A 15,502-nucleotide genomic window follows, 5' to 3' on the forward strand; every position below is an offset into this window, starting at 1 on the left:
AATGTGAATATAAGTATGCACCAATAAAGGTTTATGTTGCACCCACGTCTCCTTATGAAACCACATTTAAATCCAAGAGATCTGGATTTTTTATTTGGATCTGCACATACACCTTTAAACATGCCTGAGTTTCTCGTCCATGAATTTCTATGAGAAATAAAAGAAAATGTTGAAGAATGCCCTATATTGCAAATTTTAAAGACAGACTGCACCAAAATGTAATGGCTTCTTTCCTGATCCATACTACATGTTTTCCACTTAGTTTGGTGGTAATCCATGCATTAATTTCTGCGTAATTCTGCTAACAGACAGACAAACAAAAACATCTTTGGCAAAGGTAGTAGACTTTTTTTGAGACGTTTCACATAAAGTGACTCCACAAGAGACTTGGTAAATTTTTTGTTTTTATTTACGCTAGTATTTCCCTTTCAGTTAAGTCATATTCTTCCACTTATCAATGACAGATCCCCTTTTATTATTAATATGCATGACAACAGAAAGGAATTTAACTTATGCTCGGGTTAAGATGACACTTTACACACAGCTTAAAGCATGTAAGGAAGTTAAGTACATCAAGGTAAATACAGGCTCTTATTTCAGACCATTCTTAACAGAGAACTGGATGGACTGAGATCTAATGTCTTCATCATAACCATCTAAACACACAACCTATGGGAGTGTTCATGGATCTAATCCGGCTGTCCCTAGGTGAACAAAGGTTCCACCAGCCTGTCGTCTTCCACCTCCATGTTTGTTCTTGCACTAAACGCGGGAGGAAAACAGGACAGGGGGAGTGGGTGGAGGACAGATGGGTGGGGTCTCCATCTAAAAGTTTTTAATTTGTCATGTTCACATCTGTACACACCAAAAAAAATAAAAATAAAAGTAATGGTGACCGAGGGAAACACCACAACACCCGGCATACACGGACCTCAGCGACAGGGAGGGTTCAGAGTAAATACACTCACACACACACACACACACACACACGGTACGGTTAAGGGGTTGAGGGTGAAGGGTGGAGGGCCCTGGGGATTGGGAGCCGTGGTCCTGTCCTTGCACATACACAGACACAGTCTCACACAAGCACTGTACACGGCACAAGAGGTCACCTAAATACATGGAACCAATGAAGGAGAGCTAACATCTAGGAGGGTGGATTGTACAGCCCAGTACAGGCTGAGAGGGAGTTAAAATTCTTATTTAGACCATCAGGTCACACTCTCGCTCTCGCTCTCTCACGCACACGCACACACACACACACACACACACACACACACACACACACACACACACACACACACACACACACACACACACACTCTCTCTCTCTCTCTCACACACACACACACATTCACACAGTGACATACGTCTGTATGCATTTAAAACTCCATAAAGCTACACGCCTGTGCAGAATATACTATCATTACTTAGTGTTGCTAGCTATAGCCACTGACATGGCAATATATGTTCAAATATTATATGTAACCATTTTTTCCTCAGAATATACAATGATGAAATGCAGTATACAGACAAACGAGACAATGTAAGCTGTTCACATGTTCAGTACATCAAAAGTAAGAGCTTCTCTACGTTAATTTCTTCACGAGTGCAAAATCCAATGCTCCTCCACCTACTTCAAAGGTTCGTTGCTGAGCTTTAGCAAGTCCACTTCTGCACAAACCATAAACCAATAAAAAAAAAGAACGTAAACATAAACATAAAACACAAGAAAACAAACATTGTAAATAAGTAGTCATAAATATGGAATGTGAAATACAAAGAGACACGTGGTCCAATTTTCTTTTCAAAACGATACAAATAAAAGTCCTTCGATGCAGTTAAATGTTATTTCTGATAACACAACAGAATAAAAAAATAGTACTCAAAACCAGAGTGGGCTGTTGCTTGCTTTGTGGCCCCTGTTGTGAGTAGAAGACCATGGGAAGCTGGTGAGGAACACAAAGAGAGAAGGACAGGTGGAGGGAAGGTGTTGGGTCAAGTCGTGGTGGGGGTGAAGGTTGGGAGGAGGGTGTTGTGTGTTCACATGCCGTAACCGAAGTTGGGCTGTGGCGGCTGGGCGTAGCCTGGTGCTGCTGTGTAGCCGTAGCCGTAGGCCTGCTGGGGAGGCACAGCCACGTTGGGCCCTGCTGTGAGCATGAGCTGGGGTGTGCCTGCAACACAAACATTGAGATGAGTCTTTACAGCAAGTGCGACTGTGGTCGCTGTCAGAAATGTTCTCTAGGTCCCGTCTAAGAACCTGGTCAGACCTGATATTAACATCTGTCCTGAGTGATCCAATCACAAGTGGTCAGCGCTAACTTCGTCTGTTCACATCTGGTATTAAAATACGACCTGAAAGTGTCTCCTCTGACCAATTGTGATTGGATCGCACTTCCCTGCTCTATAGGCAAATACACACGTACGTTATTTCTGGTCATTAAGAACAAATATTATGGTATTATATTATATAAGGTTCGGATCCATCAGAGGCTGCAAACAAATACTTCCTTCCATCCCAAAGAAAAGCTGACTCCAACAAGTGGGTCCTTCTTGGGCCAACCTATCCCAGGATTCATTGCACTTTGGTGATGAACCATTTTTCAAAAAGGTAGTGGCGACAGCAAGAAACAATATGTCCCACCATTACACATGTTAAAAAACCAAGGGGTGTTGACAATTTCATTGTTGTGTCCAACTGCAGATCTGTTGCTAGGCAACAGCAGTGAGAGCAGGACAAGCTGGTGAAGCCGATCACGGAAGTCCTCTGTTGCCCAGACCGTCTCACTTTGGTTCGGCCTTTGCGGTCTATGCAGACCATGAAGGAGGTAGTCTTCCATCCTCTGAAGGAGGTGGCTGCTGAACTAAGACACAGCTTAAGATGTACTACGGAAAAAGATTTTACACGTTTGTAAAAAAAACAAATAACTTTGCAGTTGTCAGCGTTGATATTGTAACCACAAACAAATCAAAGTATGGTCACTGAGCCGTGTAAATATACGTTTGATTTATTATGAAACTGTTGCAGGTCAGAGACATCAGCTGATTGGCTCGTCCTTCATATTTGGCCCAGGATGGATTCGCGTTCACACAGTGAAAAGAATGTGGCCACCACATCCCAGAACATCTCTGAATGAGGTTTGAGTGATCAGATCTCATAATGCATTTGTGTGCAATAACACCTGAATTTCAGCACTGACCACTTGTGATGGGATCACTCAGGATGTTAATACCAGGTCTGAACTGATTCTGAATGTCATGGTGAAGACTGCATCACAGTAACGTGATTAAAACCTGTGTGTGGTCTTTTTACCGTAAACAATGGGCTGAGACTCTGTGGCCTGCTCCTCCTGTTTCCTCAGGGACTCGGAGGCTTCAAGTTTGTCGACCTGTGGAAAACAACAACAAGAGTGACCGTGTCAGACTTCAGTGATGCTACGGCCGACTGGGCTCTTGAAGGGCGAGAGCTGAGATGCCTGGTTTGTAAAAACTGACCTCTGGGTTATTTCACTGGCTGACGGATGGGACCATTCCTGACAGGCGAAGACGAATAAAGTCCAGATTTAAATTAAATCGGGCTACAGGAGGCAGGCCTTGCTAATGTGTTGTTGGGGGCCTTCTATAAGGCAAAAGGAGCAACTACAACTAGAGCTACTGGATACTCCATGGAGCTTGGCCACAACAGTCTATCAGATAGGAACCCACTTCTTTGTGGAAGGTATTAGGGATTAGGAGAGGAGACAAAAACAGAGCTACAGGGTAATAATGGTCCCACCATCCAGCCACCCAAATCATCTACACTAACATGTTGGAAATGCAGAGTATGTAGAGAACCAACCCGCACCAGAACAGACTTACAAGGACCAACACTTATATTTTTCACCCCTCTAGTAAGTTTGTCCACCTCTCAGCACGATATCAAAACGCTCTCTGAACATTTGTGTACTGAAGCTGGTGGACAGAGACTTTATTAGCTTTCAGCTGCGATCAGGCTTTGGTATTTCTCTCAGCATTAACGCTAATATTTTTTAGATTGTGAACCAAACAAAGAAGTTTTGATTCTGAAAGCATGATCTCTTAAGGTGACTTGTCACCAACATGACAGAGTAACAACACAGTTATTCAGTAAAACTCAAGCTAGAAAGATGCTTTATGTGCCTGTATACCTTCATTTATGTAAGCCTATTTTACCCTCATCCTGAGACATAGGACAAGTGTGGTTCATTCTCATGATCCCTTCATAGCTTCATGTGGACTATGGCTATGTCCATGTTAATGTTTTAATTTACATAGTATCACTTAATCAATGTTTACACCTAGCGTCTACATTACTCTGGATTTTCAAACCCCTGAAACTGAGCTGTTAAGACACACAACTGACTCTATTTCAGATTTAGAAAGTATCAGTGTGGACACAGCCTACCCTGGAGAGACAAGAAAAAACATGAGATAAAGATTATACACATTTAGCAGGTTTCTACAGTGTAGAGCAAATTCAAAACCTATTTAATTATCAATTAATTTGCTAATTATATGATCAAATAACAAAACAATCATATGGCCTAAAGAATGTGAGGAAATTGTGACAAATGTGATCAATTGTCCAAAACCTAAACATTCATTGTCACATAAGATTAATTTCTAATTAATAAAGTGAATAACAGTTGGTGTTTTATTTGTTTTGGATGATTGACTTCCCAGTCAATAAGAGGTTATACTTTCATTGCTGTTTGTCTGTTTGCAGGATTAAGCAGAAACTATTAAACACATTTTGTTTAATAGTGGATTCAATGACGTTGGCAGATCCAGGATTCTTTTTCATGTCCTTTGACATTGCGAGGACATTTTTGTGAATTTCCCATGAAATAAAGCAGAGATCTTGATGCAAAAATATAAAATATGGTCAACTTAGAAGACTGATATCTATGAGTGTGTGTAACTTGGTGCAGTTTGCTGATTTTAAGGGTACTGTTGGGCCTTGGCGAAGGTATGCTCTCTGCTGAGTGTTATTCTAGTTATTAAAAATATTTGCAGGTAAGATTAAGTGATTTTTATTCCATTTGCCTGTTCTTATTCTCTCTCCTCCTTCACCATTGGCCCTGTGTTTGGAAAACCAATCATCAACATTTTGTAAAGTCAGTCAAGTGTGTTTACAGCTTTACACATTTTGAGAATCATTTAGCCAAAACTGCTTGGTCCTCTTTGGTGCTTTAGTGTTTGCTGAGCAGCTCAGAGGCGGATAACGACGGGGAAAGGACAAAAGACAAAGCTAAAAACAATTCAAAGAATTAGCAGCCAGTGAAAAGCTTCACATATCATCCTCAGCTAGGACAGTGTGCAGATTAAACACTGATGATGATGATGGTGCAGGATAGGCTTTGCTCTTACAGTGGTTTTGGGTTCAGTTCTCTACATACGCTGTAGTTTCATACGACAGTCAGTCAGTCTGGTTAAGCAGGCTGTTTGAAGAGAAGACAGGCTGTTGTTTTGTTTGAGAAGAGGAGGGTTGATAGACATGCTGAAGCGGCAGTTTAGTTTGGTTTCTTCTTGAAAAGTGCATAAGAAAGAAAGAAAGAAAGAGACAGAGAAAGAAAGAGACAGAGAAAGAAAGAGACAGAGAAAGCAGAGCCATAGTGGAGGGTGACAGAGTGTGACAGAGGGTGGAGGGGATGATTTTGTTCAGCCAGTTCAAGGTTTCCAGAAGCAGGCACAGCCAACAACGATGTCTCCTAGCCAGGCCTGAGTGCTACTGATGCTACGGGGGTGGGGGTGGGGGGGTGGGGGGGTGGTGCATGCTTGTTGCTCTTCATGTTATGTAATTGTCCCCCCAAAGAACTTGTCCAAATCAAATATTTGCTCATACACTCGAGTGGTCTGTGGCTTGAAGAGACCACACTTTACAGTATCACTGAATGCTCAGAGAGACATATACTGTCAAAACAAACACCCCTCTAAAAATGACCTAATTTCAATGATTCTTATTGTCTGTGTTCTTCTCACACATGGGATAAATTCAGTCGTATAGACAGACATGGAGGGAAATAGATAGGTCTCTGAAAGAATGGTCACTTCATTATAACAAATGCCTCATTGGCGCTTGTATTATTGAAATTAGGTTTTACACTTAGCTGCAGTCTTTGCTACTGTGCCACTGTCCATATACAGATATTAAATATGTCCCCTCCAGTTCTTGATTTAAAGATATCATTAAGAATTATTATTCTCAAAATATTTAAACTCCCTTTATACACTGTCAACAGGGTCAAAAATTATCCAAACCTATAACTATACAATCAAGGTATAGAGCTTTTCCAAAGCAGCTATTTGAAATGAAATAGTAAAAACAGGATTAACTAATCCAATTAATTAAGATTCTTTTCTATTTAGGTAAATAGCCTTCATTTGTCTGATTAGTAACACGTGTTAAACTACACTTTCATGTCAAAATGGCTGCTGTGAATAAGCTCTGTTGAACTGAACGTCACATCAGGATGATGGTGGGCAGCAGACTGCAGCTGAGTGCTGTTACAAGAGAGTTTGAACATTATAATTATTCTACAAGTCTGTGAGAATAAGCACCTGACAACAGCAGGTGAGCCAGTTCTCCAGAGCGACATTCTTCACACATGCCTGAGGAGACCTATGAGTGTGCTGGTTTAAGAGGACGGCTCAGTGTGTTTGAGGGTAAATGCTGTGATGGGGCACGGCGTTTGATGCTGGAACAATTATCATAACTACAACAATCAGTTTCACGCTTGAGATACACAACAGCTGTGTCTCAATTCGGGGGTCACATCTTTCCGCGGCTGCATTTTAACACCAATTGCGTCCCAATTCTAAGGTTCCTGCAAATGTGGCCCACAAATGCGTCCTTCTACCCCTGAGCAAGAGGCCCCACCAGGTGGTCCTTACCGGCCAAACATATCCCAAGATTCCTTGTGCTTCTGTGACAAACAGTGGTAATGGCAGCAGCAATCAAGTGAAAACATATTTTTAAATGTAAGTACTCAACCAAACCGCTACGCATGTTAAAAAACATCTATTCAACGTTTGTCATTTGTTGTATTGAGTCAAACTAAAAGCCGTCACTGACACCAGCACACCGAGCAGAGCCCCGAGGCATGAGTGTTAAGAGCCCCGCTCTGGAGTTTTGTAGGTTTGAAGGTGATCTAGTGGAGATGTGGAGTTTACGATCAGAAGCAGCAAAGTGACATGGGGGGAAGAGGGGTCATGCAGTTTCTGCTAAATTTCACTCCTCCAAACTACAGGCTACAGGAAAGGGGGGAAGAGGGGTAAAAAAGAATGATTAGAAAATGGATTCGACTTTCACCTTTTCCTTTATCGCATCAACCTGGAAAGGAAATTCAGAGAGGCAACTTAAGGAAGAAAAAAACAAATGGAAGTCTCCCAAAATAGAAACTGACAGAGAGAGAAGAGCAAACAGAGGACTTTTTACTTAAAGAAAACACAAAAATCCTGAGAGAGAGATGGGGGTAATAATGCCACTTTTGATACAAATGCAGACTTGAGATTACTTTATAAAAATATAAAATACAGATATTGACTTGATTAAACATGATCTTCTGAGACTTAGCTAAAATAATTATATATATATATATATATATAACAAGAAGTTGTCAGCCACAAAAAAATAAACTTTTGTGTATTTGACATCTTTTTTTGATGTAGTTGGGTTTTCAAAGTTTGTCAAATAAATGCAACAACTTTTTATTCTTATTTTTTTACAAATGCTCCACTCAGCTGTTGTCCATGAAAACAATATGGGTTGTATATTCTTTTGCCATGTAACAGGTATAAATGGTGCGACGAGTGACACAGCAGTTATGAATCTCCTCCGGAACACATTTGTATGGAAAAGTAGCTTGAATGGAAGAAAACGCCAAATAAAAAAAAGGAAAACACCAGTGATGACATGTGACTAACAGAAGCAGAGGAAGATGAGCATGAATGGAGGAAAGAATAGGCAACACTGTAACACTGTCTGTAGGGAACTGTGTCACAATGCCTGTACTTCAATGGTATTTGCAAACAACTTTAACTTGCTGCTGATACTTTAAAAGGTATCAGATTAGTGGAAATGCCAGATATTAGTAGAGGGACATTTTTTTTTAGATTATATTCCATATTTAGGGTCTCAATTTGAACAGATCTGACATGGGGCATCTCCACTGATAAGATCATGTTTGCAAATACTATTTCACAAATCTTAACACCTAACAAGAGGATAAAACGATTAGTCAACATGTAAGTGGGATGTCTTGTCTATCTACCTTCTAATTATTCTTTCACTGAAGTTATCTCAGAACTGTAAACAGTATCTATAACATGCATTTCTCTTAAGAAACCTTCTTGTCCACACACACTTTGCCTCTGGCCAACCCACCTTAGACAGATACTCCCTCATGACCTGGATGAAATACGGCATGGAGAAGTCCATGATGTTGTGTCGCCAGGCAGTCTCAAGCACCACGTCGGGCCGCAGGAGGTCATAGCAGGTGAAAAGGCAGGCGGCAAAACACTCCTTCTTGTCTTCATTCAGGAACCAAGCCAGGAGTTCCTCTGCCAGCTCCGTGTCTTTGGACTCTGACGCATACTGCATGGCATCCTGCGGAAAGGAAAGCACCACTACAGCTGAATAAACTGAATAAAAGTGACCACACCTGTTCAGTGTTTCTGCAGGTTTCAACAAGTTCAATTTAAGACTTTTTATGACCTTAATGAATGAAATTGAACATCTATGTCAATTATTGTTACTATGACAAATACGAAAAAACATTGGAGTCCCAGAATTACTTAAACTTAACCAAAATTAAGAAAAAGGTAAAGTAGCCCAATAAAGAAAAACCCTCGAAACGCCACATTATCACACAAAGTACTTCAGGCGGAGCAGTGGGTATCCATAGTCTTTCCCTCAGTCGAGTCAAATGTAGTTCCACACTGTTCGTGTTTGTAATTTTATTAAATGTAATATAAAAAAAACATACCTGAACGTCTGCAAGAATTGTATGTCAAATTTTTTAGACTTTTAAATTTTAGACTTATAAGACCCCCTGGAAGCAACTGATTTCATTGCATTCAGTTGATTTCTAGGATGAGATGTCAACTGAGAGTTATTGTTTTGAACTGCTGTGCACCTTGTAGAGCTTGTCCTTCTTGCAGAGCTCTACGCTCTGTTTCCAGCGGTTATTGCCCTTGAAAAGGTAGGCTGCAATCCTCCTGAACTCTATCAGCTCGTGCTTCTCCAGGCCCTGCGCCAGCGAGATGTTGTCGAAGTTGTCATAGGCATCGATGGAAGTACGCAGAGCCTGGATAAGAGACAGAGAGATTAACATATGGCAGAACATTAAACTCTCTCTCCTTTTCTTTCTTCAAGCGACATCAAAATGTTTGAGTAAAAGATATAGATATATATATATATCTATATATATATAATCTGTTACGATACACAATGGACAACATTATCACATCATACCGCGTAGTCTTCCTCAATGATGAAGAGGTTGTTGAGTGCCTCGTTCACTGACTTGTTGTTGTGATTCTGGACAGACCTTAGGTAAGGTTTTACCAGAGGCAGCTGCTTCACCTAAACAATGATTCAGACAAAAAAATAATTTATGTCTATTTTAAGTAATCTCCTGTACTAACTACTCTTTTTTCTCGCCATCAAGATGATCACACAATACTTTTTAGATTTCATTTTTCTGATGATAGGTTAAATCCAAATAACATTTTGAAAAATGTTTACAGAAAGCATCAATGGCCCAGGACCTTGCTGAAGAAGTTGACAGCGCGTGTGTGGTCCAGTCTTGGGGAGAGGACGATGAGCAGGTCGTTCAGTAACAACGGTTTGAAGTCCAGATAAAAATGGATGGCTTTGTAGTATAGCTCCACATTGGCCACCTGGAATAAAAAACACATTTCCCTTGAACTTTAGCATGTTTGTAAATAGTAGAACTTGTTATCAGAATGTTAACTAGCATCACTATTTCATCAACAGTGTCTTTTTTTTACCTTGGTGACAATGTCTTTGAACTGGCCCTCCTTCCAGGCATCAGCTGGGTGGTTCATCATGGTGATGATGGCATTGTCGTACTCCTCGTACTTGTCATAGAGGAAAACCAGCTCTGCCCAGAGGTGGGCCTGCTCTGCTGCCCTGAGAACCTGACACACAAAAAGGTTCTCATGTGAAAGCGTTTTGGGAGTTTGTTTATTATCAATAACTCATGTTGTTGTCGTTTTCCTCCCCTACCTTTGGAATGTTGACACGGGACCAGAAGAGCTCCAAGTGCTCCCTCATCTTCTGTGGCTTGAATTTGGAATAGAGGATGGCGAGCTCTGTGAACATACCCATGTGTGCACGCTCCAGACCGAGAGCGGCCTCCAGCATGGTGATCAGCTCCTCAAAGTAACCACGGTCCTGCCGTACACACAGATTTAATGAGACTGCCCTTGGCCATCCAAACAAAATACATGTCATTTCACTTTAGTACACAGGTCAAATCTTTACCAATGAATTGTACTGAATATACACCTAATTGAAAGTAAAATGATATCTGATTTCTCAAACCTTACATGTTCATAAATCATTTCAAATTCATATTAAGTGTAAAATGTTTTAACACTGCCCCTGTAACCCTGTGTACCTGGTAGTAGTTGATGAGTTCCTCCAGTTCATCGGCGTGGACAACAATATGTAAGCCACACATTTGGGCGAGACGGAACTCCTTCCCATCTACACACGCAAAACACACCTGGAGGAGCACAAAATCAATCATTAAATGTATTTCATAAAGGTGAGTGGATACAACACTGCCCAAGGTATTTATTCTTCAATGCCACTGTATAAAGGGATAGTGATGGATAAGAACTGAAGTATGTCACTGACTCTACTAAATATAAAAAGGACTTTTTATCTGATTATAAAGAGTTAACAGTGAAAGTGTATCATCATTCCTCACCTCCTTCCAGGTACGGGTGCTGTTGGCCTTTCGGGCTCCGTCCACAGCTGCCTGGTACTCTCCCAGGTGGACCAGAGTAGAGGCCAGACGGCCAAAGTTGGACACATTGTTATAAAGCAGTTTAGCTGCATCGTACATCTTGTCATCATAGCAGCGGTCACCCACCTGCAGGATAAAAAAAAAGAAAGTAAAATCATCAAAGTAGAGAACTGTAAACAGGTGAAAGAGAGTTAAGTGTGTATGTGTGTGCGCTGTATGTCTGTGTGACTTACTTGCTGAATGTGAGCATTATTGGGTCCATTGATGAACTCCTCCAGCTCAGCCAGGCGGTTGGTCTTGGCCAGGGCAAAGATCAACTCTGTTTCAACATACGACTCACGGGCCTTCTTACGGGCCATCTGCAGGAACTTCACCAGGTCCTCCCAGTTCCCTGCACACAGCAAACAACCCCCATCAGTTTCATAAGCACATCAGTCCACTGTATCAACAAGTGTCGTCATTCATATAACAATAAACGCACACTAAATTTAGTATTGTTCCAAAAATTCTACACAACTCACCACATGAGTTAATGACAGATAAAGTACATCTTACCACTTTGTGCTGCAGCCTGTCCCACTTCCATATAAGCAGAGGGGTCATCAGCTTTGATGTAGGAGTCTATGGCTTCTTTGACCAGGCCCTTCTGAAGCTGGGCCTTTGCCAGCTGACTCCACACTGGTGGCTCATTGCAGCGTTCAGCAAACTCATAAGCCCTGTCTAGGTTACCGATGTGCTCAATCAAAACCTGGATAAAAAGACAAAATATTCAGATCATACTGTAACAAGCTAAGTAACTCCATTCTGGTGGTCATTATAATCAAGGTGTAGAAGGTGTAGATCAAGTATATGATTCCTGAATAATAACCCTGGCTTACAACTGTACAGAAGCTGTAAGAAGCTTCTCAGTTCATGTTGCGACTCCTTAAACACAGAACAGTCGAGCGGTAATGCACTGACCTGCACAGCGGAAGTGTTGACATCAAATTTTCTGAAAATAGCAAAGGCCTCCTCAAAGAGCTCATTGCTGATGGCGATGTTAGCGATGTCTGGGGCATCGTAGTTGTCCAGACGGTTGATGTACTCCATCACACGTGTCCGATCAGCTTTGATGGCAGTCAGGATGAGCAGATTCTGGAGGTTTCTGAAACAACCAAGACAGGGGATTCTCAGTGAATGTATAATTTTCTATGCAGCTGAAAAATAGAAATATATTTTTGAATGAGTTTTTGAACGTGATCACAATTCAATAAGCTTCTGAAAAAAGTAGTTGATCAGTAAAATAAACTCATTGAGTTATGTCCAAAAACTTCAAAACAAGTTCAAAAGACTTGTTTCCTATGCCTTAAATTTATATAGTGGATTCACAGAAATGCCCAAGGAAGCCAAAAACATGTGGGATATAGAGGTAACATGCAGCCTTTCTCACCTGTGCTCGCTGAAGACAGAGTTATCCAGGACAATCTTCTCCAGCAGCTCGATGAGCTCATTGGGAAGGTCAGCAGTCATGAAAGCCTTGACTGTGACAGACACCTCCTCTGGATCCTGGGTCTCTGACAAGGCTGTCTGTACAACCTGCAGCACACAGGGACAACGAGTTATAAATACAACATCTGGAATTTTTGGTAGAGCCTGATAAAAGCGGCCACTATGAGCCATTCGCAGACATAATGGTATAAGCATATATGTTTGCCGATATGAAAACCAAGTCAGTGATTCTGATGGCTTTTGCATTAAGTTAACTAATAGTTTGGAGATATTAAATACAGTTGAGGGCCGTACCTGATCAATAAGGGGTCTTCTGTAGTTGTTGGTCTCCAGCAGCACACTCGCCCACAACTCAGGGTTCTTGCGGCGCACAAGGTAGCGGGACAGACTCTTGAACAGAGAGTTCTCATTGCACACCTAAAAGGATAATAGAGGCAATAAAAACATTTCAGAAATTGACTACCTTAGAAGTTTTCATATCATAAGGTAAAATGTGAATATGCGAAATAACCACAGTCCGGTAAGATTTTAACTCTAGACTCACATGAATCAGTTCCTGGTCACACTGTCCTCTTTCATAGGCCACACAGGCCAGGTGGGGGTCCCTCTTCTCACAGTACTTGCCGACCACACAGCTGTCGTAGTAGGGGTTCTCCCTCAGGAAGCGCTCAGGGTTGTTGTTGCTGTCAATGTAGATCTTGGCGAGAGCATTGTGGGTAGCGGGCTCCTCGCAACCTTCATGAATACGAGCCTCCAACCAAGGTAGCAGCAGCTTCAGCCTGGAGAACGACACACAGGAAGTATTTTTCATGACTCTTGAGCTTAGTCTTATTACCTTTTAGTGCTCTAACTGCTGAATGAGGGTTTCTCTATTTCTACACAGTTCAATTCATTCCCTTGTTCTTACCTATTTCTTTTCTCCACTTCAGCGACCAATTCATCTGTGGAGAACTGTCCTCGCACCACCATGATAAGGTTCTTAATCACATCCTCGGCACAGTCTACATCCAGTAACCCTCCAATGACGACTGGCAGACGGCTTGGGTTCACCTGGAATAAATGATCCACGTTACTATTCAAACATTTCCATTCAGGTAGAGACCATGGCCTGAGACAGTATGAATGTTGAGATGGATCGAGGGATGGGGAGAGAGGAAAGAAAATTACTCAACAACTTTTCATCTAAGTTGGGTAAAATGTAGTTGAGTAGTAGTACCTTCTGCACATAGATTTCAATGTATTTCTGCAGGCTGTTGCGGTACAGGTACAGCACCAGATCATGGACAAAGTCAAAGCGATCACACACAATGATTAAAGGCAGCTGGTCAGTCAGCTTGGCTTCCTGTAAAGTGGAAATAATGTAAAAATTGGCATTTCTTAATAAATACAAGCTCTGATGAGCAGATTCGATTGTTTTATAGTGAAATGTTTCCTGTGCACTGGTTCATTTCTAACCTTGAGGAAGTTCTTCACACGTTCAGGATCATAGCAGTTACTCTCTCTGCAGATTCTCTCCACTTCTTTAATCTGGCCTGTCTTACAAGCAGCCTGGATGTATTTGAAGTGGACCTCTGGATCCTGGCTGAAGTTCACAATGGAACCCAAGAAGTAGAACAAACCTGCAACATGAAAAAAGTCAAAATTAACAAAACAAAATAAGGACAAATAGTAAAACCTGCTTTTCTCTCAAAAGCAGTTTTTTTTGAATGATTGAAATTTGTAATCAGATTAATCACAGGGTAGCTGTGATTAATCACCATTTCTAAATGCCCTGAAAAATCCCCATTTTCTCTGTATATTGTTGTGGGAACGGAAAGATAAATGACAGAAGGCGGATATATACATTTAACATTTGTTTTTTTACTGATGACAAGTACAAATGATAGTTATTAAGATTGAAAAATAAAATCAAACTAAAACATACCACGCCATAATTAAATTTGGCTGTCTCTTTGCTATGCCTCTGAGCAAACATAGGATGTTATTTAGAACATTACTTTTTTAAATCAAACTCAAAGAACCTTTATCCTAAACAATTGGGTCATCTTAGCCTTTGCTCTTCTTTTTTTTTTTTGTTGCAAATATAGGATGGTTGAATAAAACGTTTTTCTTTTCTTTTTTAAATCAAACAAACAACCAAACCTTTACACAATTAAATGTGAAATCTGAATCTGAGCCCATCTGTAGAAGCAGTGTTGAGCCAGTTCACACTTAAAAAGAACAAATTCCAAGTTCAGTTCATGCAGAAGAAAATGAACTAGTTCACATTCATAGTTAATTTTTCATTGGGATGATTTAGGTGACAAACGTCCGGTCATGTGTTTGGTTATGAATCGATGGTGTCGGATCAAGTCTGCGTGGAGTCATGACTGTGAGCGTCACGTCTTGTGTTGTACTGAGCACAAAATGTTGAACAGTCATTTTCATGGTGTTTAAATGCAGCCTCATAAACTCTGGAGTGAATCAAACGAACACTAAGTGACTTCATGTGCTGATCAGGTCCTGATAACTAGTGATGAGTGTTTATTAGTTGGAGTGAGAGCAGAGAGGAGGAGGACACAGAAACTCCTGCTCGGTACAAACCAGCTGCAGCTTCTGCTCTGATCATGAAGCAGCTGATCTCTGAGCAGCTGAGACCAGAGAAACTCTGTGTTTCACTGTTCTTCTACAAAGTCACTGACCAGCTGCTTCACGTGAACGAGCTCTGATCTCACTGCGTGTGTCGCTCTGAGCGAGTGAGTGGGGCCCGGGTATGGGTACATGGAGCGGGTCATTCTGCCCATGCGTTAATGTGTTAATTTTGACAGCCCTAGAAAAAAAAAAAAAAAACTAATTTTGACGGGTGACCTAAGTTGGGCGATCTTCACATCAGTCACATCATCAATCATCCCCTTGTACAATCGCCAATACCACATATGATCATTAGGTGCGGCTTAAAAATAGGACTGGCTATAGAAGAAGATTCTTGGATGAGAGATGAAGTTAGATCTGTAAAC

The 15,502-nt window shown here is 41.2% G+C and overlaps 1 protein-coding gene across 6 annotated transcripts in view; it reads right to left on the bottom strand.

Annotated features, from left to right (window-relative positions):
- Positions 1–391: 391 nt before the first annotated feature.
- LOC118106442 (clathrin heavy chain 1) overlaps positions 392–15,502 on the bottom strand; it is a 29,462-nt gene continuing 14,351 nt past the window's right edge. For 2 of the 6 annotated variants that reach the window (XM_035155000.2, XM_035154999.2), the window contains 20 exons: positions 13,962–14,125; positions 13,723–13,848; positions 13,414–13,556; positions 13,051–13,285; positions 12,801–12,923; positions 12,448–12,593; positions 11,979–12,162; positions 11,574–11,766; positions 11,252–11,409; positions 10,980–11,144; positions 10,665–10,772; positions 10,271–10,438; positions 10,033–10,182; positions 9,790–9,921; positions 9,494–9,604; positions 9,156–9,326; positions 8,405–8,626; positions 7,331–7,351; positions 3,314–3,389; positions 392–2,174 (listed from right to left, as the gene is read on the bottom strand). In XM_035155000.2, the coding sequence (XP_035010891.1) occupies positions 2,044–2,174; positions 3,314–3,389; positions 7,331–7,351; positions 8,405–8,626; positions 9,156–9,326; positions 9,494–9,604; positions 9,790–9,921; positions 10,033–10,182; positions 10,271–10,438; positions 10,665–10,772; positions 10,980–11,144; positions 11,252–11,409; positions 11,574–11,766; positions 11,979–12,162; positions 12,448–12,593; positions 12,801–12,923; positions 13,051–13,285; positions 13,414–13,556; positions 13,723–13,848; positions 13,962–14,125 (2,927 nt within the window). In that variant the 3' untranslated portion in view covers positions 392–2,043. Of the gene's footprint in view, positions 2,175–3,313; positions 3,390–3,495; positions 3,534–7,330; positions 7,352–8,404; positions 8,627–9,155; positions 9,327–9,493; positions 9,605–9,789; positions 9,922–10,032; positions 10,183–10,270; positions 10,439–10,664; positions 10,773–10,979; positions 11,145–11,251; positions 11,410–11,573; positions 11,767–11,978; positions 12,163–12,447; positions 12,594–12,800; positions 12,924–13,050; positions 13,286–13,413; positions 13,557–13,722; positions 13,849–13,961; positions 14,126–15,502 lie in introns of all 6 variants that reach the window. The other 4 variants (XM_035155002.2, XM_035155001.2, XM_035155003.2 and 1 more) reach the window with 3 other exon arrangements.

Source organism: Hippoglossus stenolepis, chromosome 4 (genome assembly GCF_022539355.2).
Source record: "Hippoglossus stenolepis isolate QCI-W04-F060 chromosome 4, HSTE1.2, whole genome shotgun sequence".
NCBI lineage: Eukaryota > Metazoa > Chordata > Actinopteri > Pleuronectiformes > Pleuronectidae > Hippoglossus > Hippoglossus stenolepis.